At 45.8% G+C, this 22,014-nt stretch overlaps 1 protein-coding gene across 1 annotated transcript; it reads right to left on the bottom strand.

The window, feature by feature from the left end:
- Nucleotides 1-266: 266 nt before the first annotated feature.
- LOC311117314 (E3 SUMO-protein ligase PIAS1-like) lies at nt 267-16,330 on the bottom strand (the record flags this gene model as incomplete). The annotated part of the gene is made up of 9 exons (XM_084192276.1): nt 16,299-16,330; nt 11,973-12,438; nt 10,781-10,865; nt 10,102-10,149; nt 9,682-9,772; nt 8,628-8,762; nt 1,771-1,876; nt 546-619; nt 267-359 (listed from the first exon to the last, which is right to left on the bottom strand). Exons 1-9 carry the CDS (start codon nt 16,320-16,322, stop codon nt 267-269), a joined length of 1,122 nt encoding a protein of 373 aa, XP_084048402.1. The 5' UTR covers nt 16,323-16,330.
- Between the last annotated feature and the right edge of the window lie 5,684 nt (nt 16,331-22,014).

Genomic DNA, 22,014 nt, shown 5'->3' with positions numbered 1-22,014 from the left:
GAGAGAGAGAGAGAGAGAGAGAGAGAGAGAGAGAGAGAGAGAGAGAGATGAGAGAGAGAGAGAGAGAGAGAGAGAGAGAGAGAGAGAGAGAGAGAGAGAGAGAGAGAGAGAGAGAGAGAGAGAGAGAGAGAGAGAGAGAGAGAGAGAGAGAGAGAGAGAGAGGGAGAGGGAGAGAGAGGTGCAGCAGCAGAACTAACCCGTCGATGATGAGGTGTTGATATGGGGCCTTCTGATCACAGACAGGACACACCCATGTGGGTTTCTTCTCATTCATCTGGATGTAAAGCGTAGCGTCGGAAACACTGGAGGTGGGAACACGTCAACGCTCTGCACGGGATCATCAGTCGCATCTTCCCCAGCTAGACAACACATAGGAAACAGAAGGATGAATATCATGACGACTGATCATTTTGTTTGTAGCCCCACTAAGCCACCCAAGTAGGATGACAGATCTTTTGCAATGATAGTGATGTGGTTGTTTTACCTAATCTGATTCTGATTAAGAACGTCTGCTAAATGACTAAAATGTAAATGAGTGTATGTACCGGACAGAGTAGAGACACTCGTAGACTGGTGGTTGCAATCTCACTGTCAGGGTCTGCTGTCAGCTTCTCTTTGACTGTGGAGAGAGACACAACACAATCAGACTGTCAACCTATACTGTTAACTTCTCTTTGACTGTGGAGAGGGACACAACACAATCTGACTGTCAGCTTCTGGTGTTAACTTCTCTTTGACTGTGGAGAGGGACACAACACAATCTGACTGTCAGCTTCTGGTGTTAACTTCTCTTTGACTGTGGAGAGGGACACAACACAATCTGACTGTCAGCTTCTGGTGTTAACTTCTCTTTGACTGTGGAGAGGGACACAACACAATCTGACTGTCAGCTTCTGGTGTTAACTTCTCTTTGACTGTGGAGAGGGACACAACACAATCTGACTGTCAGCTTCTGGTGTTAACTTCTCTTTGACTGTGGAGAGGGACACAACACAATCTGACTGTCAGCTTCTGGTGTTAACTTCTCTTTGACTGTGGAGAGGGACACAACACAATCTGACTGTCAGCTTCTGGTGTTAACTTCTCTTTGACTGTGGAGAGGGACACAACACACAGAACATATTCAGCTGGATGTTACCAATAAAGATGACCTTCTCCCGTTCCACTCCCCAAGCCTGGTGCTGTTGAGCCAGCTCCTATGGTCATTAGGGACTTGGGTTTACAGTACCAACAGATCTGGGACCAGGCCCGGCAGCACCATCTAATAATCAGAGGGACACCTACTGAGAGCCAGCTCCTATGGCCATTAGGGACTTGGGTTTACAGTACCAACAGATCTGGGACCAGGCCCGGCAGCACCATCTAATAATCAGAGGGACACCTACTGAGAGCCAGCTCCTATGGCCATTAGGGACTTGGGTTTACAGTACCAACAGATCTGGGACCAGGCCCGGCAGCACCATCTAATAATCAGAGGGACACCTACTGAGAGCCAGCTCCTATGGTCATTAGGGACTTGGGTTTACAGTACCAACAGATGTGGGACCAGGCCCGGCAGCACCATCTAATAATCAGAGGGACACCTACTGAGAGCCAGCTCCTATGGTCATTAGGGACTTGGGTTTACAGTACCAACAGATGTGGGACCAGGCCCGGCGGCACCATCTAATAATCAGAGGGACACCTACTGAGAGCCAGCTCCTATGGTCATTAGGGACTTGGGTTTACAGTACCAACAGATGTGGGACCAGGCCCGGCGGCACCACCTACTGAGAGCTCTGGAGTGGTCTGGGTTCCGGATGCCTTTGGCCCGTAGTCTCTGCAGCAGGGTGGTGGATGTCTGCTGTCTCACCAGGTATACTGCCATGGAGAAACTCTGAGAGGAGAGAGACAACAGGACGGAGGTTATCACAATGAACCACGACATGAAAAACATGATTTAACCCTCACACTACTGACTGGGGATGGGGGGGGGACATTTTGGGCTTTGGATTGAGAAAATAATAAAATGCTCCCAAATACTCTGACCACCTGCCAATATGGCTGTTAAGAAGATAAATTCTACCAGCCAATGCCAAAATCTACCCCCCTGGTGAAGCGGGACCTGTATCAGTGATTTTGACCAGATAATCTGCAGAGATATAGCTCCCCATGTACTCGCCTAAGATTGTACTTTTCTATACCATGACTGTGTACAAAATCATCTTATTTTTCTGCATATCAACAACAACAACAAATCGGCTAATGGTACACAAACTCTGCCAATTGTATAAATACTTGATCAAAGTCAAATACAGAAGTCCCATTGACTTGACATTACAGGATGCATGGGGGCGGGCGGTATAACCTGTACCTTCCATTAGAGGATGCATGGGGGCGGGCGGTATAACCTGTACCTTCCATTAGAGGCGGGCGGTATAACTGTACCTTCCATTAGGGGCGGGCGGTATAACCTGTACCTTCCATTAGAGGATGCATGGGGGCGGGCGGTATAACCTGTACCTTCCATTAGGGGCGGGCGGTATAACCTGTACCTTCCATTAGGGGCGGGCGGTATAACCTGTACCTTCCATTAGGGGCAGGCGGTATAACCTGTACCTTCCATTAGAGGATGCATGGGGGCGGGCAGTATAACCTGTACCTTCCATTAGGGGCGGGCGGTATAAGCTGTACCTTCCATTAGGGGCGGGCGGTATAACCTGTACCTTCCATTAGGGGCGGGCGGTATAACCTGTACCTTCCATTAGGGGCGGGCGGTATAATCTGTACCTTCCATTAGGGGCGGGCGGTATAACCTGTACCTTCCATTAGAGGATGCATGGGGGCGGCGGTATAACCTGTACCTTCCATTAGGGGCGGGCGGTATAACCTGTACCTTCCATTAGGGGCGGCGGTATAACCTGTACCTTCCATTAGGGGCGGGCGGTATAACCTGTACCTTCCATTAGGGGCGGGCGGTATAACCTGTACCTTCCATTAGGGGCGGGCGGTATAACCTGTACCTTCCATTAGGGGCTGGCGGTATAATCTGTACCTTCCATTAGGGGCGGGCGGTATAACCTGTACCTTCCATTAGGGGCGGGCGGTATAACCTGTACCTTCCATTAGGGGCGGGCGGTATAACCTGTACCTTCCATTAGGGGCGGGCGGTATAACCTGTACCTTCCATTAGAGGATGCATGGGGGCGGCGGTATAACCTGTACCTTCCATTAGGGACGGGCGGTATAACCTGTACCTTCCATTAGGGGCGGGCGGTATAACCTGTACCTTCCATTAGAGGATGCATGGGGGCGGCGGTATAACCTGTACCTTCCATTAGAGGATGCATGGGGGCGGCGGTATAACCTGTACCTTCCATTAGAGGATGCATGGGGGCGGGCGGTATAACCTGTACCTTCCATTAGGGGCGGGCGGTATAACCTGTACCTTCCATTAGAGGATGCATGGGGGCGGGCGGTATAACCTGTACCTTCCATTAGGGGCGGGCGGTATAACCTGTACCTTCCATTAGGGGCGGGCGGTATAACCTGTACCTTCCATTAGGGGCGGGCGGTATAACCTGTACCTTCCATTAGAGGATGCATGGGGGCGGGCGGTATAACCTGTACCTTCCATTAGGGGCGGCGGTATAACCTGTACCTTCCATTAGAGGATGCATGGGGGCGGGCGGTATAACCTGTACCTTCCATTAGGGGCGGCGGTATAACCTGTACCTTCCATTAGAGGATGCATGGGGGCGGGCGGTATAACCTGTACCTTCCATTAGGGGCGGGCGGTATAACCTGTACCTTCCATTAGGGGCGGGCGGTATAACCTGTACCTTCCATTAGGGGCGGGCGGTATAACCTGTACCTTCCATTAGAGGATGCATGGGGGCGGCGGTATAACCTGTACCTTCCATTAGAGGATGCATGGGGGCGGGCGGTATAACCTATACCTTCCATTAGGGGCGGGCGGTATAACCTGTACCTTCCATTAGGGGCGGGCGGTATAACCTGTACCTTCCATTAGAGGATGCATGGGGGCGGGCGGTATAACCTGTACCTTTCATTAGGGGCGGGCGGTATAACTGTACCTTCCATTAGGGGCGGGCGGTATAACCTGTACCTTCCATTAGAGGATGCATGGGGGCGGCGGTATAACCTGTACCTTCCATTAGGGGCGGGCGGTATAACCTGTACCTTCCATTAGGGGCGGGCGGTATAACCTGTACCTTCCATTAGGGGCGGGCGGTATAACCTGTACCTTCCATTAGGGGCGGGCGGTATAACCTGTACCTTCCATTAGAGGATGCATGGGGGCGGGCGGTATAACCTGTACCTTCCATTAGGGGCGGGCGGTATAACCTGTACCTTCCATTAGAGGATGCATGGGGGCGGGCGGTATAACCTGTACCTTTCATTAGGGGCGGGCGGTATAACTGTACCTTCCATTAGGGGCGGGCGGTATAACCTGTACCTTCCATTAGAGGATGCATGGGGGCGGCGGTATAACCTGTACCTTTCATTAGGGGCGGGCGGTATAATCTGTACCTTTCATTACCATTATTCATCATCTACCACGTTTGTTTGGTTACGGTCATTTCTGTTCATGCATTCAATATATTATTATTATTATTACAGTCTGACCGTTGTCATTGTAGGAGTGGACACGTTGTTTGCAGAGCGCAAAACCCAGGCTACACTTGTGAGGAAAACGTTTTGCTTTATTTCATTCCATTTACGAGTTGTCAATTTATTGTCTTTTGTTTGGAGCGCTCCTGTCAACCTTGAGTAAGGACACGCACCTGATTACGCATAGAAGTAGGACTAGTCTACCTGGCTGCGGGCAAAGGTAGGTTTATAAATGTGCCCATTTGGTGATTGATACTATTTCTGATTGTCTTAACTCACCTTCACTGTGGAGCTTCTAAAAATAAAATAAAACCTTCGCCTCAAACAGCATGAAAGGGGGAAAGAAATGTAATGCTCTGATCTGGTGGAAACGTCATAAACCTACCTGATTATCCCAAATAGGATAACTGATAACTTCTTATCCCTTAGACAAATAGCCTACAGCTGTGTCTGTCTGTCTGGAGCTCACTGGCTCGGGAAACTCTCAGGGCCAAGATATTAAATACAATGTTGCAGGTTTGCTAGCAGGAGCTTCAGGCCGGACCAAGTTAATAGTTGATACAATGTTTCAAGTTCCTTGCAGACAGGCCTGCATAGCCAATGTGATTTATAGGATATTTATTTTTAATCAGGATATTTTCTACCTGCGAGCTGCAATGTTCTTATTTGTTGGCTTTATGGAGGCTATTTTTACATATTGGCAATGAAAGTTACTTTTACATTTATCATTTTCATTTAGATATACAGTGCATTCGGAAAGTATTCAGACTCTTGACTTCTTCCACATTTTGTTACGTTACAGCCTTATTCTAAAAACGGATTAAATTGTTTTTTTTCCCCCTCATCAATCTACACACAATACCCCATAATGACAAAGCAAAAACGTTTTTTTTTTTTTTTTTAATTATAGCAAACGGAAATATCACAAGTATTTGGACTCTTTACTCAGTACTTTGTTGAAGCACCTTTGACAGCGATTACAGCCTTGAGTCTTCTTGGGTATGACGCTACAAGGTTGGCACACCTGTATTTGGGGAGTTTCTCCCATTCTTCTCTGCAGATCTTCTCAAGCTCTGTCAGGTTGGATGGGGAGCGTCGCTGCACAGCTATTTTCAGGTCTCTCCAGAGATGTTCGATTGGGTTCAAGTCCGGTCTCTGGCTGGGCCACTCAAGGACATTCAGAGACTTGTCCCGAAGCCACTCCTGCGTTGTCTTGGCGGTGTGCTTAGGCTTATTGTCCTGTTGGAAGGTGAACCTTCGCCCCAGTCTGAGGTCCTGAGCGCTCTGGAGCAGGTTTTCGTCAAGGATCTCTCTGTACTTTGCTCCGTTCAACTTTCCCTCAATCCTGACTAGTCTCCCAGTCCCTGCCACTGAAAAACATCTCCACAGCATGATGCTGCCACCACCATGCTTCACCGTAGGGATGGTGCCAGGTTTCCTCCATACGTGACACTTGGCATTCAGGCCAAAGAGTTCAATCTTAGTTTCATCAGACCAGAGAATCTTGTTTCTCATGGTCTGAGAGTCCTTTAGGTGCCTTTTGGTAAACTCCAAGCGGGTTGTCATGTGCCTTTTACTGAGGAGTGGCTTCAGTCTGGCCACTCTACCATAAAGTATTCACACTTGACTTATTCCACATTTTGTTGGTGTTACAGGCTGAATTCTAAAAACTGATTTTTAAAAAAATAAGTATTTCCCCATCTACTCACAATGACAAAGTGAAAACATGTTTTTAGAAATGTTTTCAAATGTATAGAAAATTACAAATGAAATTTCATTTACATATGTATTCACACCCCTTTGCTATGACACTCCAAATTGAGCTCAGGTGCATCAAATTTCCATTGATCATCCTTGAGATGTCACTACAACTTTGGAGTCCGCCTGTGGCCAATTCAATTGTTTGGACATGATTTAGAAAGAAACACACCTGTCTATATAAGGTCCCACAGTTGAAAGTGCATGTCAGAGCAAAAACCAAGCCATGAGGTCGAAGGAATTGTCCGTAGAGCTCCGAGACAGGATTGTGTCGAGGCCCAGATCTGGGGAAGGGTACCAAAACATCTACAGAGCAGGGACTACAGTGTACCAAGGAACCGTCCGTAGAGCTCCGAGATGATGAGGCATATATCTGGGAAAGGCTATAAAACTATTTCTAGATTGTTGAAAGTTTCCAAGAGCACATTGGGAAATTGAAACAAATATGACTCTGCCTAGAGCTGGCCGTCCGACCAAACTGAGCAACCGGGCAAGAAGGACCTTGGTCAGGGAGGTGACCAAGAACCCAATGGCCACTCTGACAGAACTACAAAGTTCCTTGGCTGAGATGGGAGAACCTGCCAGAAGGACAACAGTCTCTACAGCACTACACCAATCTGGGCTTTATGGGAGAGAGGCCAGACGGAAGCCACTCCTGAGAAAAAGGCACATGACAGAACGCCTGGAGTTGGCAAAAAGGCATGTGACAGACTCAGAGCATAAGGCAAAAGATGATGTGGTCTGATGAGACATTCAATTGAACTCTTTGGCATGAATACAAAGAGCTATGACTGGAGAAAACCAGGCACAGCTCATCACCCGTCTAACACCAACCCTACCGTGAAGCTTGGTGGTGGCAGCATCATGATATGGGGATGATTTTCAGCAGCAGGAACTAGGAGACTGATAAGGATAGAGGGAACAATGAATGGAGCCAAATACAGACAAATCCTTGATGAGAACCTGCTTCAGAGTGCAAACGACCTTAGGACTGGGGTGAAGATTTACGTTCCAACTGGAAAATGAACCCAAGCATACAGCCAAAGCAACACTGGAATGGCTTCAGAACAAGAATGGGAAAGTTCTTGTGTGGCCCAGCGAAAGCAGACTTGAATCTGTGGAAAGATTGCTGTTGACCGCCACTCCCCATCTAACTTAACAGAGCTTGACAAAATCTGCAAGGAAGAATGGGATAAAATCCCCAAATCCAGATGTGCAAACCTGATACAGACAAACCCAAGACGACTCAAAGCTGTAATCGCCGCCCAAATGTGCTTCTACAAAGTACTGACTCAGGGATGTGAATACTTATGTAAATGAGAAATGTCTGTATTTCATTTTCAATAAATTTGCTAACATTTCTAAAAACATGTTTTCAATTTGTCATTATAGGTTATTGTGTGTAGATGGTTGAGAGAGAAAATCAAAAAAATAAATTGAATTCAGGCTGTAACAACAAAATGTGGAATGTGGTCCTCTGTAGCTCAATTGGTAGAGCATGGCGCTTGTAATGCCAGGGTAGTGGGTTCGATCCCCGGGACCACCCATACGTAAAAATGTATGCACACATGACTAAGTCACTTTGGATAAAAGCGTCTGCTAAATGGCATATTATTATTATTATGAATACTTTCTGAAAGCACTAAGTATATTTCACATTTTGGTGTACCACCCCTTTAAATGGCAGCCGTTTTTTTATTCATAAATATGAGAATGTATATTTACTTTAAAAATACTGAAAACGAAATGATGCTACAATCAAATTATGGTAAATCAGCTTTTTAGTACTACTGTGGATTGTACTTTAGAGAAAAAGCTGCATATTGTTTAAGGTAAAGAACGTATATTTTTGTTTTGCAGAATACGCAAATTAACAGTTGGTATTCCATGCAATAGAATATAACAATTTATAATCCATGCAATGTGGAAATGTGCCTTTGGCTTCACAGTGGCAAATACCTAATAAATAAGATATCATGTTATCTCATGCCACAGATTTCCTTTAACAGTCAGTCAGCCAGTCATCTTTAGGGAGGCTAAATTATGGGAACTTCCCAAAATTCCCAGGTTTTCTAAAAATCCTTGTTGGAGGATTCTGGATTTCCTGTTTATTCCCTTCTGACTCTACCAACCAGATTATTATTTTTTAAACCTGTGAATTTTGGGCAAGTTACCAGAATTTTCTAACGCTAATCACCCTCCATTCCTTACCCTGCCTTTCTCCGAGGCCCATGACAGCACAATATATTCCTTACCCTGCCTATCTCTGAGGTCCATGACACCACGATAGTGTTGGGCACTGTGGTGGACAGTCTGACCAGTGACGTGATGTTGATGGGGCGACTCGGCCGTTTGGGTTCCACTCCGTTTTTGGTTGGAGGAAGGTAGCCCTGAGGAGGAAGAGGAGACAACAGGGTCAATGTCAGTTGGTTTGAGTTGGCGCTAGCAACTCCAAGGTTGTGGGTTCAATTCTCGAAGGGATCACAAACATACAAAAAATGTATGTACTGTAAAGCCCTTTGAATAAGAGCGTATGCAGTTCTAACAGTGATATATACAGCGCATTCAGAAAGTATTCAGAACCCTTTCCCTTATTTTGTTACGTTACAGCCTTATTCTAAAATGGACTTTAGGTCCCCAGGGCCAGGATGCACCCCTTTAGGTCCCCAGGACCAGGATGCACCCCTTTAGGTCCCCAGGACCAGGATGCACCCCTTTAGGTCCCCAGGACCAGGATGCACCCCTTTAGGTCCCCAGGACCAGGATTCACCCCTTTAGGTCCCCAGGACCAGGATGCACCCCTTTAGGTCCCCAGGACCAGGATGCACCCCTTTAGGTCCCCAGGACCAGGATGCACCCCTTTAGGTCCCCAGGGCCAGGATTCACCCCTTTAGGTCCCCAGGACCAGGATTCACCCCTTTAGGTCCCCAGGACCAGGATTCACCCCTTTAGGTCCCCAGGACCAGGATTCACCCCTTTAGGTCCCCAGGACCAGGATGCACCCCTTTAGGTCCCCAGGACCAGGATGCACCCCTTTAGGTCCCCAGGACCAGGATGCACCCCTTTAGGTCCCCAGGACCAGGATGCACCCCTTTAGGTCCCCAGGACCAGGATGCACTCCTTTAGGTCCCCAGGACCAGGATGCACCCCTTTAGGTCCCCAGGACCAGGATGCACCCCTTTAGGTCCCCAGGACCAGGATGCACCCCTTTAGGTCCCCAGGACCAGGATGCACTCCTTTAGGTCCCCAGGGCCAGGAAACACTGGCTTAATGTGTGGTAGTTAACAGTCTGCTGTCAGACAGACTCACCGGGAGGTTGCAGGGCTTGTTGTTAACTTTCACACACAGGTTGGATGGGAAATGATCCTCCTGGGGACAGCTCGTCTCTGATAAACAAAACCTGGGAGAGAACATACAGAGATCAATAACCAATACCAGAGATCAATATGAATGACAAATCCAATAACCAATTCAAAATGACAGACCCAGTAATAGACAATAGTCAGTCAGTGGTCATATTGACTACCTAGATGAGCCTCCATCTCATAAAGACGTTTAGTAGCGCAGGCATTTCTCTACTTTACTTGGTGAACAAGTCATACAGTGAATACAAGCCATACTGTGAATACAAGTCATACTGTGAATACAAGTCCTACAGTGAATACAAGTCATACAGTGAATAGAGGTGAAATAAATACAGAACAGGCTAGAACACCACAGGATCCTTACCTTAACTGAACCTGGACCGCAAAGTCACACTTGGTCCCAGAGATGTCCCTATAGATAGATAGATAGATAGACAGACAGGACAGACAGGACAGACAGGACAGACAGGACAGACAGCCAGCCAGACAGGAGGTTTAGGTGAGAAGTCAAGCAAGGAGCAGTGAGCAAAATAAACATAACTTTCAAGTATACGGGAAGGTATTATACCATTATCCAATGCATGTTTCAAATACTGCAACTCACAATTGCCTCACGTGGATCGATTTGCAGTTTATAAACTGTATTTTTTCCATGTCTATGTTCCTTTGCATAACGAACATTACGCCTAGTGCGAATATGAATTGAAACGTCACATCCTGTTTCTGAGGGAGATATCGTAAAGACAGACATGCTCAGTGGTTCTGTGTGTTTTATTGGTTTAGATAGGGGCATCATGTACAGCAGTCAGTCCTTAGTTATTCTCTCCCCTCCACCCCTCCCCTCTCCCCCTCTACTCTCCTCCCCTCTCCCCCCTACACTCTCCTCCCCTCCCCTTCTCCCCTCTCCACCCCTCCCCTTCTCCCCCTCTACTCTCCCCCCCTACACTCTCCTCCCCTCCCCTTCTCCCCTCTACTCTCCTCCCCTTCTCCCCCTCTACTCTCCCCCCCTACACTCTCCTCCCCTCCCCTCCCCTCAGTCTTACATGGAGCTGCTGATCTGCTGGACCTGCTGAGGTGTCAATGCAAAGGCATAACACGTCTCCTGAAACCGCTGACTGTTGTCTGAGGCTGTGGACAGAAGAACACAACGACAGGATGAATAGTCACCATACCCCGCTCAACAAGACAGACAACGACAGGATGAATAGTCACCATACCCCGCTCAACAAGACAGACAACGACAGGATGAATAGTCACCATACCCCGCTCAACAAGACAGACAACGACAGGATGAATAGTCACCATACCCCGCTCAACAAGACAGACAACGACAGGATGAATAGTCACCATACCCCGCTCAACAAGACAGACAACGACAGGATGAATAGTCACCATACCCCGCTCAACAAGACAGACAACGACAGGATGAATAGTCACCATACCCCGCTCAACAAGACAGACAACGACAGGATGAATAGTCACCATACCCCGCTCAACAAGACAGACGACAGGATGAATAGTCACCATACCCCGCTCAACAAGACAGACAACGACAGGATGAATAGTCACCATACCCCGCTCAACAAGACAGACAACGACAGGATGAATAGTCACCATACCCCGCTCAACAAGACAGACAACGACAGGATGAATAGTCACCATACCCCGCTCAACAAGACAGACAACGACATTACAATTCTCATGTGGGTTCACGAGAAGCACATTTAGAAGTACATCCACTAACCTGCAGGTGCAGAGTACAAAAGGTAAAGTGATTAAAGAAAGATACTGTTGGATAATCCACCTTCTTCCATGAGAAGCCAACCCTGTGATGGCCTAACTAACAGACAGACATCCATGAGAAGCCAACCCTGTGATGGCCTAACTAACAGACAGACATCCATGAGAAGCCAACCCTGTGATGGCCTAACTAACAGACAGACATCCATGAGAAGCCAACCCTGTGATGGCCTAACTAACAGACAGACATCCATGAGAAGCCAACCCTGTGATGGCCTAACTAACAGACAGACATCCATGAGAAGCCAACCCTGTGATGGCCTAACTAACAGACAGACATCCATGAGAAGCCAACCCTGTGATGGCCTAACTAACAGACAGACATCCATGAGAAGCCAACCCTGTGATGGCCTAACTAACAGACAGACATCCATGAGAAGCCAACCCTGTGATGGCCTAACTAACAGACAGACATCCATGGACCAGACTACTCACCCAGGCTGGTGGGTTTGATGAGCTCATCCAGCATGTCGTAAAAGGGAAGTCTCTGCAGCTTGACGTCAGGGTGTACGGGGTGCAGGGTGGAGGTAAGTCTCTGCAGCTTGACGTCAGAGTGTACGGGGTGCAGGGAGGAGGGAAGGTGGGGCAGGCCCAGCTCGTGTTTGGGCCCCAGCAGGGAGAGGGGCGAGGGGGACCCGTGGCTGTCAAACCCCAGCGAGGTGAGGCCTCCAGGCAGGGTGGAGTGGACACTGGGCAGGGCCAGGTCCACCGGAGACACCATCTTGGTGGGGAAGCGGCGTCTGTAGAGCTCCTTCACCTTCATCTGGATAGCGGGGCTGCAGCCGGCCTTGAGGAGGTGTAGGGCTTTGGTCAGCAGTTCGTGTTTGCGGCCGTGCTTGTTGCGTCCTGCGTAGCCTAGTAACACTTGTAGCTCTGAAACACGAAGGCTCATCACCATTTGCTTTGGAAGAGGAAAAGGAGCATCAGTATTATTACAGAGCAACATGCTGCCATTAAACTCCGGCTTTGTCTCACTGCAAAGCTACATTTTGGGGAACACAACTTGTGTGAGTAAACGGACAATCAACCAGTATTTTACAACTTATGAAACAGTCAATTATGTTGTGATGGCCAAGTGTGTTTATTTTACCACCGACAGCTAGGCTGGCAGGCTACTTGCTCTAGACGTCTCAGGGCAAGCAGGCTTCATGAGAGAACTACATCAGAACACTGAAGGGATATGGGACTTAATTTAACAAGACACAGAGTAGCAGAGACAGCTTGTGAAGAAGGATGCAGGCCAGACTTCTCTCCAGAGACCAGAGTAGGCCAGACTCCAGACTCCAGAGCAGGCCAGACTCCAGAGACCAGAGTAGGCCACGCCACAGTAGGCCAGACCCCAGACCAGACTCCAGAGACCAGAGTAAGCCAGACTCCAGAGTAGGCCAGAATCCAGAGACCAGAGTAGGCCAGAATCCAGACTCCAGAGCAGGCCAGACTCCAGAGCAGGCCAGACTCCAGAACAGGCCAGACTCCAGAGCAGGCCAGACTCCAGAGCAGGCCAGACTCCAGAACAGGCCAGACTCCAGAGCAGGCCAGACTCCAGAGCAGGCCAGACTCCAGAGCAGGCCAGACTCCAGAGCAGGCCAGACTCCAGAGCAGGCCAGACAGAGACCAGGGCCCGTACTCATAAAGCGTCTCAGAGTAGGAGTGGTGATCTAGGATCAGGTCCCACCTGTCTGTATAATTTTAATCATTATGATTCGAAAAGGCAAAACTGATCCTAGATCAGGACTCCTACTCTAAGATGCTTTATCGATAGATTTATTCTGAGGTGATCGGAGGACATGGGTCTCTCCTCTACACAAATTACAACCAGAACATAGCCTTCACTTGACAAAACAGCAGTCATTCCACCTCAAAAAGCACAAGAAAGCAGATTGACACCCACCATCTCAGATTGTTCTGAAATCGTTTCTGTAGTTAAAAACAGATAAGATTAGCATTCCTGAGACATTCTTTTGTTGAAATATAATTTGATCTCTGAGAAATTAAGCTAAATGATTGCACTCAAATTGGCCATTTTAATTTACAGGATAATCTTCAATAAATATAGTACTTACCATCCGCTTGACCACACAATTTATTTTCATCATGAGCAAAAGCTATTGGTTTTCTACCCAAAGTTGCAAAGAAAATGTTGTGATCCACACAAGAGACCATCAAAAATTGATAAAAGGGTGTGGTTATGACAGTAGCAGGAACAGCGGCATCTAGTGGGCAAAACGTGGTACTTTCACACTCATTTATGGTAAAGAATGAAAGCAACTTCAATGGCTAATGTCTCTGAACAGGGGAAGAAAACCATCACCAGACTCACAGGGAATAAAGGATGAAGAAGCAATACTCCAAGCAGGAGTTCTATACTACTTGTCAGGCATAGAGTTGTTGGGGTGGGGGTCTGTGGGTGGCTATTGATCTGCTGTATACTGGTTGTTGGGGTGGGGGTCTGTGGGTGGCTATTGATCTGCTGTATACTGGTTGTTGGGGTGGGGGTCTGTGGGTGGCTATTGATCTGCTGTATACTGGTTGTTGGGGTGGGGGTCTGTGGGTGGCTATTGATCTGCTGTATACTGGTTGTTGGGGTGGGGGTCTGTGGGTGGCTATTGATCTGCTGTATACTGGTTGTTGGGGTGGGGGTCTGTGGGTGGCTATTGATCTGCTGTATACTGGTTGTTGGGGTGGGGGTCTGTGGGTGGCTATTGATCTGCTGTATACTGGTTGTTGGGGTGGGGGTCTGTGGGTGGCTATTGATCTGCTGTATACTGGTTGTTGGGGTGGGGGTCTGTGGGTGGCTATTGATCTGCTGTATACTGGTTGTTGGGGTGGGGGTCTGTGGGTGGCTATTGATCATTTTATTGGATTCCTCATGTCTTACTCATTGTTAGGAAGAATTATGGTCAAAATCAGATGTTAAGTACTATATTTTTTGAAGATTATATGAATCCTATAAATTAAAATGGCCAATTTGGGTGCAATCAATTAGCTTAATTTCTCAGAGATCAAATTATATTTCAACAAAATAATGTTTCTGGAATGCTAATATTATGTTTCTAACTACAGAAACAATTTCAGAACAATCCGAGATGGTGGGTGACATGGCTTGGAAGTGAAAGACATGGAAAGAGAAGTGCTGTGGTAGCCTACAAAGTGAATAAATGGCCGTATCAGCAGCTTTAGCCTACAGTGGAGGTCTTAGCTAAACTGTCTACTTAGTAGGCTACTCATGCGGGACAGTGGACACCCATTCAGCATTAACAGTCACCAAAAGAGAGGAAAAAGCTTGTTTGCCTAAAACATTTGTATTTTTCAAAGTGAATTAAATGGTGTATCCATCTTTAGAAAGGAGAGAAGATCTGACTCTGCGGTAAAGGGGGAGGGAAATAATATCTCTACCATTTCATTTTTGTAGAAAATTCTGTGAGGAAGCTTCAAAAAGAGATCATATTCTCCACACAGCCCCTGACGAACTACAGATGGGTGAGATTACAGGGAAGCATGGGGGATAGGTAGCCAACCCCCAAAACTAACATCACCTAATAATTATACATCATCAACAGAGACATGCAATCGTTTTTTTCCTCAGCCTTCACACATCCTAGAACGGTACCTTACATCGCATATAAATATCAAGGCATATCTCCTTGGCTCACAACTACTCGTTTCAGTTTCGTTATAGGGTTACATTAAAATAGGTTGGTGGTAACTGTCATCACTCACAAATACCAAATCATTACAGGTGTGTTTACAGACGCATCTGGGCTATTTGGTTTCACTGTACAGGCAAAAGCACGGAGGGTGCTTCTGATCACACATAAGACTAGCCTACTAGTTCTGTCTTTGTTGTCACTCCGTAATTTATATTTCACACAATTAAAGTAACAGGTTGATAAGCGGCCTCGGGACAGAGGCTCAGAGAGTTTCTATTAGTGTCAGTAATGTAACGTTTGACGTTGGAAGTTACCTGATACCCTTGCCATCTTCAACCTAGACTTCAGCTAAAAAGCAAACGTCGAATTCGAATGGGCACATTCTGAAAAACAGTTTACTAGCTAAATGTTTTGGCTAAAATAGCTCGTTGGCTAGCTATGGCTAACCGTGGTAGCTAACGTTACTCTAGTTAGCTAGCTAGTCACTTTTTGACACCACCCACCTGTAGTGATCATATTTGACGTCACTCTCGTAATTCGTTATTCTAAATCAGCTGATTATCTAACTGCTAATCGTGGGGGAAAAGTCGACACTTTCAACTGGAAGTTATCAGCTAGCTACACATCTGCCGTCTGGTCCAGGCCGATTCTCCCGGCCTGGACCAATGCTAGGTAGCTAGCTAGCTTATTAGCTAACATTACATTGGGGCCGAGCAAAGGCTCTTTGGCTGGAAAATGTTGACTGGCGGGAAAATAATAGGCGGTTCTGGCTGGTATAACAAGGTTCTGGCAACGTATTACACATTTATATGAAATATTAACTGGCGAAACTGGTAAACTAAGCACACATCTAGTTAGCTAGCTAGCTTACAACTGTAATTCGCTAGCATCAAGCTGCGAGGCAGGCAAGACTCATCATCGTAGCTATCTAACAATAACAATGCTACCTACGACTTCCACAGAGTTTTCTACAAAAATTAAAAACATACCCTATAACAAATAAAGTAAATCCTCAAATAAAGAAAATTCCAACTCCATGTAACCCACGGGGATGACTTAAATGCAAAATACAGCCTTTTTTTGTCAAATGTAATTTCGGCCTACGCTTTACCTTCAGTTCCGCACTCTCCGCCATCTTGTAACTCTGAGCGCAGGCGTGATAGCGAGGAGACAAGGAGGCAGACTAGTCCGCGGAGTCAATCTCAATAGTTGTTTTGATACCTTGACTCTACAATTTCAATTGCTCTCACAATTGACCAGGAGATGGAAATCTCCCACTACATAAATCCATAGACTTTATATATATAAATACATCCCTTACAACCTTTATTAAGTATTTGCTACTTAATTTCAAATGATGGAGAAATGCATTAGGCTACAAATTTAAGGATAAAATAGGCTATCCTGGAACTGTGTTATAACATTGATATGACAATAATTCACCAGGTCTTGAGGGATGACAGTTTTATTTTGCATCATCATGGTGTACTGTCTTTATTGTGTTCTTAAAGAGCTAGTAGAGACAGGTATCCCCAGGCTACCAAAGTTCAGTATCTTCTTGTTCTGAACTCCAAATCAACCCCTGCCCACTACATCCTATAGGTACTCATGTAGATCTGAGAGGATATGCATTATAGCAATAGCTTCATTCAGGCATGGCGTGTGTCCCAAATAGCACCATATTCCCTATATAGTGTACTCTATTCCCTATATAGTGCACTTCTTTTGACCAGGGCTCATAGGGCTCGGGTCAAAAATAGTGCACTATATAGGGAATAATATGGTGCCATTTGGGATGCATTATTGGTCTGATTCTGCATGATGGAGAACAGAGAAAAGTCTTACGTTTCTACAAGCCTTACTTTACTCCCGCTCTGTCACCACGATGACACGCTATAACCACCACTATTACCAGTCTGTCACCACTATGACACGCTATAACCACCACTATTACCAGTCTGTCACCACTATGACACGCTATAACCACCACTATTACCAGTCTGTCACCACTATGACACGCTATAACCACCTCTATTACCAGTCTGTCTGTCACCACTATGACACGCTATAACCACCACTATTACCAGTCTGTCACCACTATGACACGCTATAACCACCACTATTACCAGTCTGTCACCACTATGACACGCTATAACCACCACTATTACCAGTCTGTCACCACTATGACACGCTATAACCACCACTATTACCAGTCTGTCACCACTATGACACGCTATAACCACCACTATTACCAGTCTGTCACCACTATGACACGCTATAACCACCACTATTACCAGTCTGTCACCACTATGACACGCTATAACCACCACTATGACACGCTATAACCACCACTATTACCAGTCTGTCACCACTATGACACGCTATAACCACCACTATGACACGCTATAACCACCACTATTACCAGTCTGTCACCACTATGACACGCTATAACCACCACTATTACCAGTCTGTCACCACTATGACACGCTATAACCACCACTATTACCAGTCTGTCACCACTATGACACGCTATAACCACCACTATTACCAGTCTGTCACCACTATGACACGCTATAACCACCACTATTACCAGTCTGTCACCACTATGACACGCTATAACCACCACTATTACCAGTCTGTCACCACTATGACACGCTATAACCACCTCTATTACCAGTCTGTCACCACTATGACACGCTATAACCACCACTATTACCAGTCTGTCACCACTATGACACGCTATAACCACCACTATTACCAGTCTGTCACCACTATGACACGCTATAACCACCACTATTACCAGTCTGTCTGTCACCACTATGACACGCTATAACCACCACTATTACCAGTCTGTCACCACTATGACACGCTATAACCACCACTATTACCAGTCTGTCACCACTATGACACGCTATAACCACCACTATTACCAGTCTGTCACCACTATGACACGCTATAACCACCACTATGACACGCTATAACCACCACTATGACACGCTATAACCACCACTATTACCAGTCTGTCACCACTATGACATGCTATAACCACCACTATTACCAGTCTGACTGCCCTACTATGACACGCTATAACCACCACTATTACCAGTCTGTCACCACTATGACACGCTATAACCACCACTATGACACGCTATAACCACCACTATTACCAGTCTGTCACCACTATGACACGCTATAACCACCACTATGACACGCTATAACCACCACTATTACCAGTCTGTCACCACTATGACACGCTATAACCACCACTATGACACGCTATAACCACCACTATTACCAGTCTGTCACCACTATGACACGCTATAACCACCACTATTACCAGTCTGTCACCACTATGACACGCTATAACCACCACTATTACCAGTCTGTCACCACTATGACACGCTATAACCACCACTATTACCAGTCTGTCACCACTATGACACGCTATAACCACCTCTATTACCAGTCTGTCACCACTATGACACGCTATAACCACCACTATTACCAGTCTGTCACCACTATAACACGCTATAACCACCACTATTACCAGTCTGTCACCACTATGACACGCTATAACCACCACTATTACCAGTCTGTCACCACTATAACACGCTATAACCACCACTATTACCAGTCTGTCACCACTATAACACGCTATAACCACCACTATTACCAGTCTGTCACCACTATGACACGCTATAACCACCACTATAACCAGTCTGTCACCACTATGACACGCTATAACCACCACTATTACCAGTCTGACTGCCCTACTGTGACAAGCTATAGACCCACTAGTACCAGTGCATTAGAGTAATTATCATCATTAGGCTATGTCTATGATGTTGTGCGATGTTATTGTTCTACAAAAATAGCAACAAATGAATCCCAAACCACAGATTTTAATACACATATATATCATTTAGGGTGCTACTTTAAAGTGAATTACATATACAAAGTTGCAGATTAGCAGAGAGCAAGCAGTGGTAATTAGTTAACAACATTGAGAAATGAAATCAAACGTAAACTACTTACAGTACATTAAAATAATACCACTTATTGTCAGGTCCATAAGTATTTGGACAGTGAAACAAATTGCATCCTTTTGGCTCTGTAGGCCGCCACAATGGTTTTGAAAGGAAACAATCAAGATGTGCTTTAAGTGTAGACTTTCATCTTTAATTTAAGGGTTTTGTCAAAATTATTGTCTGAACTTCCGTGTCGGAAATAAAACAATTTTTATACATAGCCCCACAATTTTAGAGGCTCAAAAGTAATTGGACAAACTAACATAATCATAAATTACATTGTGAGTTTTAATACTTGGTTGCAAATCCTTTGCAGTCAATGACTGCCTGAAGTCTGGAACCCATAGACACCACCAGATGCTGGGTTTCTTCCCTGGTGATGTTCTGCCGGGCCTTTACTGCAGCTGTCTTCAGTTCCTGCTTGTTCTTGGGGAGTTTTGCCTTCAGCAAGTGAAATGCATGCTCAATTGGATTCAGATCAGGTGATTGACTTGGCCATTTCAGAACATTCCACTTCTTTGCCTTAAAAAAGTATTGGGTTGCTTTCGCAGTATGCTTCGGGTCATTGTCCATCTGCACTGTGAAGCGCCGTCCAAAGAGTTTTGAAGCATTTGGCTGAATCCGAGCAGATAATAAATAAACACTTCAGAATTAATTTTGCTGCTTTTGACAGCAGTCACATCATCAATAAATACAAGGGAACCAGTTCCATTGGCAGCCATACATGCCCACGCCATAACACTACCTCCACCATGCTTCCCAGATGAGGTGGTATGCTTCGGATCATGAGCAGTTCCTTCCCTTCTCCATACTCTTCTCTTCCCATCATTCTGGTACAAGTTGATATTTGTCTCATCTGTCCATAGGATGTTCCAGAACTGTACAGGCTTTTTAAGATGTTTTTTGGCTAACTCTAATCTGGTCTTCCTGTTTTTGAGGCTTACCAATGGTTTACATCTTGTGGTTTTCTGTGGTCTTCCGGGCCTTTTGGTGTTCCTGAGCTCACCAGTGTGTTCTTTCTTTTTAAGAATGTACCAAATAGTTGATTTGGCCACACCTAATGTTTTTGCTATCTCTCTAATGGGTTTGTTTTGATTTTTCAGCCTAATGATGGCTTGCTTCACTGGCAGTGACAGCTCTTTGGACTTCATATTGAGGGTTAACAGCAACAGATTCCAAATGCAAATGCCACACTTGAAATCAACTCTAGACCTTTTATCTGCTTCCTTGTAAATTAACTAATGAGGGAATAACACACACCTGGCCATGGAACAGCTGAGCAGCCAATCACACACCTGGTCATGGAACAGCTGAGCAACCAATCACACACCTGGTCATGGAACAGCTGAGCAGCCAAACACACACCTGGTCATGGAACAGCTGAGCAGCCAAACACACACCTGGCCACGGAACAGCTGAGCAGCCAAACACACACCTGGTCATGGAACAGCTGATCAGCCAAACACACACCTGGTCATGGAACAGCTGAACAGCCAATCACACACCTGGTCATGGAACAGCTGAGCAGCCAAACACACACCTGGTCATGGAACAGCTGAGCAGCCAATCACACACCTGGTCATGGAACAGCTGAGCAGCCAATCACACACCTGGTCATGGAACAGCTGAGCAGCCAACACACACCTGGTCATGGAACAGCTGAGCAGCCAAACACACACCTGGTCATGGAACAGCTGAGCAGCCAATCACACACCTGGTCATGGAACAGCTGAGCAGCCAATCACACACCTGGTCATGGAACAGCTGAGCAGCCAAACACACACCTGGTCATGGAACAGCTGAGCAGCCAAACACACACCTGGTCATGGAACAGCTGACCAGCCAGTTGTCCAATTACTTTTGGTCCCTTAAAAATGGGGGGACCACATATGAAAAGTGCTGTAATTCCTACACCGTTCAACCGATTTGGATGTAAATACTCTCAAATTAAAGCTGAAAGTCTGCACTTTCAGCTCATATTAATTATTTAATTTCAACTCCAATATGCTGTGGTAGACAGCTACAATAATACTAACTTGGTAAATGTCCAAATATTTATGGACCTGACTGTAAATAGCCACATTCAAGTAACAAAACTATCACAGGATACATATTATTCATTGCCCTTTGCCACCAAATATATATATTAATGATTTATAAAAGTTATGATCATATTTTCAATTAAACATATCATGTATTTTTCATGTGGTACTTTATAACTTTATATAAATTATACACTGAGTCTGAAGACACACTTTCTCATATGTTACAGTTAAGTACATTAATGCAGTGGCTAACGACGGCTATAGGTTTATTTTATGCAGTGGCTAACGGCGGCTATAGGTTTATTTTATGCAGTGGCTAACGGCGGCTATAGGTTTCCTTCACGCCAAAGCATTGCTCTGGTACAATGATGTGGTCATTTGATAGAGGCCAGGGCCGGATTCATAAAGCCCCTCAGAGTAGCAGTGCTGATCTACGATCAAGTCCTCCATGTCCATATCATATTATCTATTCTAAAATGCAAAACTGATCATATATAATTTCTCAGACAAGGTTTGCAAAAGTATGTTAACTTTCCCAAAATTCCCAGGTTTTCCAGAAATCCTGGTTGGAGAATTCTGGGTTTCCTGCTTATTCCTTTCTGATTCTAGGAATCTTCCAACCAGGATTTCTGGAAAAAACTGGGACTTTTTGGAAAGTTACTGGAAATTGTCTACCCTAACTCAGATCCGGTCTCTCTCGTGTTAAATTGTTTACCCTAACTCAGATCCGGTCTCTCTCGTGTTAAATTGTCTA

Source organism: Coregonus lavaretus (genome assembly GCF_964263955.1).
Source record: "Coregonus lavaretus genome assembly, contig: HAP1_SCAFFOLD_4176, whole genome shotgun sequence".
Taxonomy (NCBI): Eukaryota; Metazoa; Chordata; class Actinopteri; order Salmoniformes; family Salmonidae; genus Coregonus; species Coregonus lavaretus.
The sequence above is the reverse complement of the archived record's forward strand: the minus strand, read 5'-3'. Positions and strand labels throughout refer to the sequence as shown.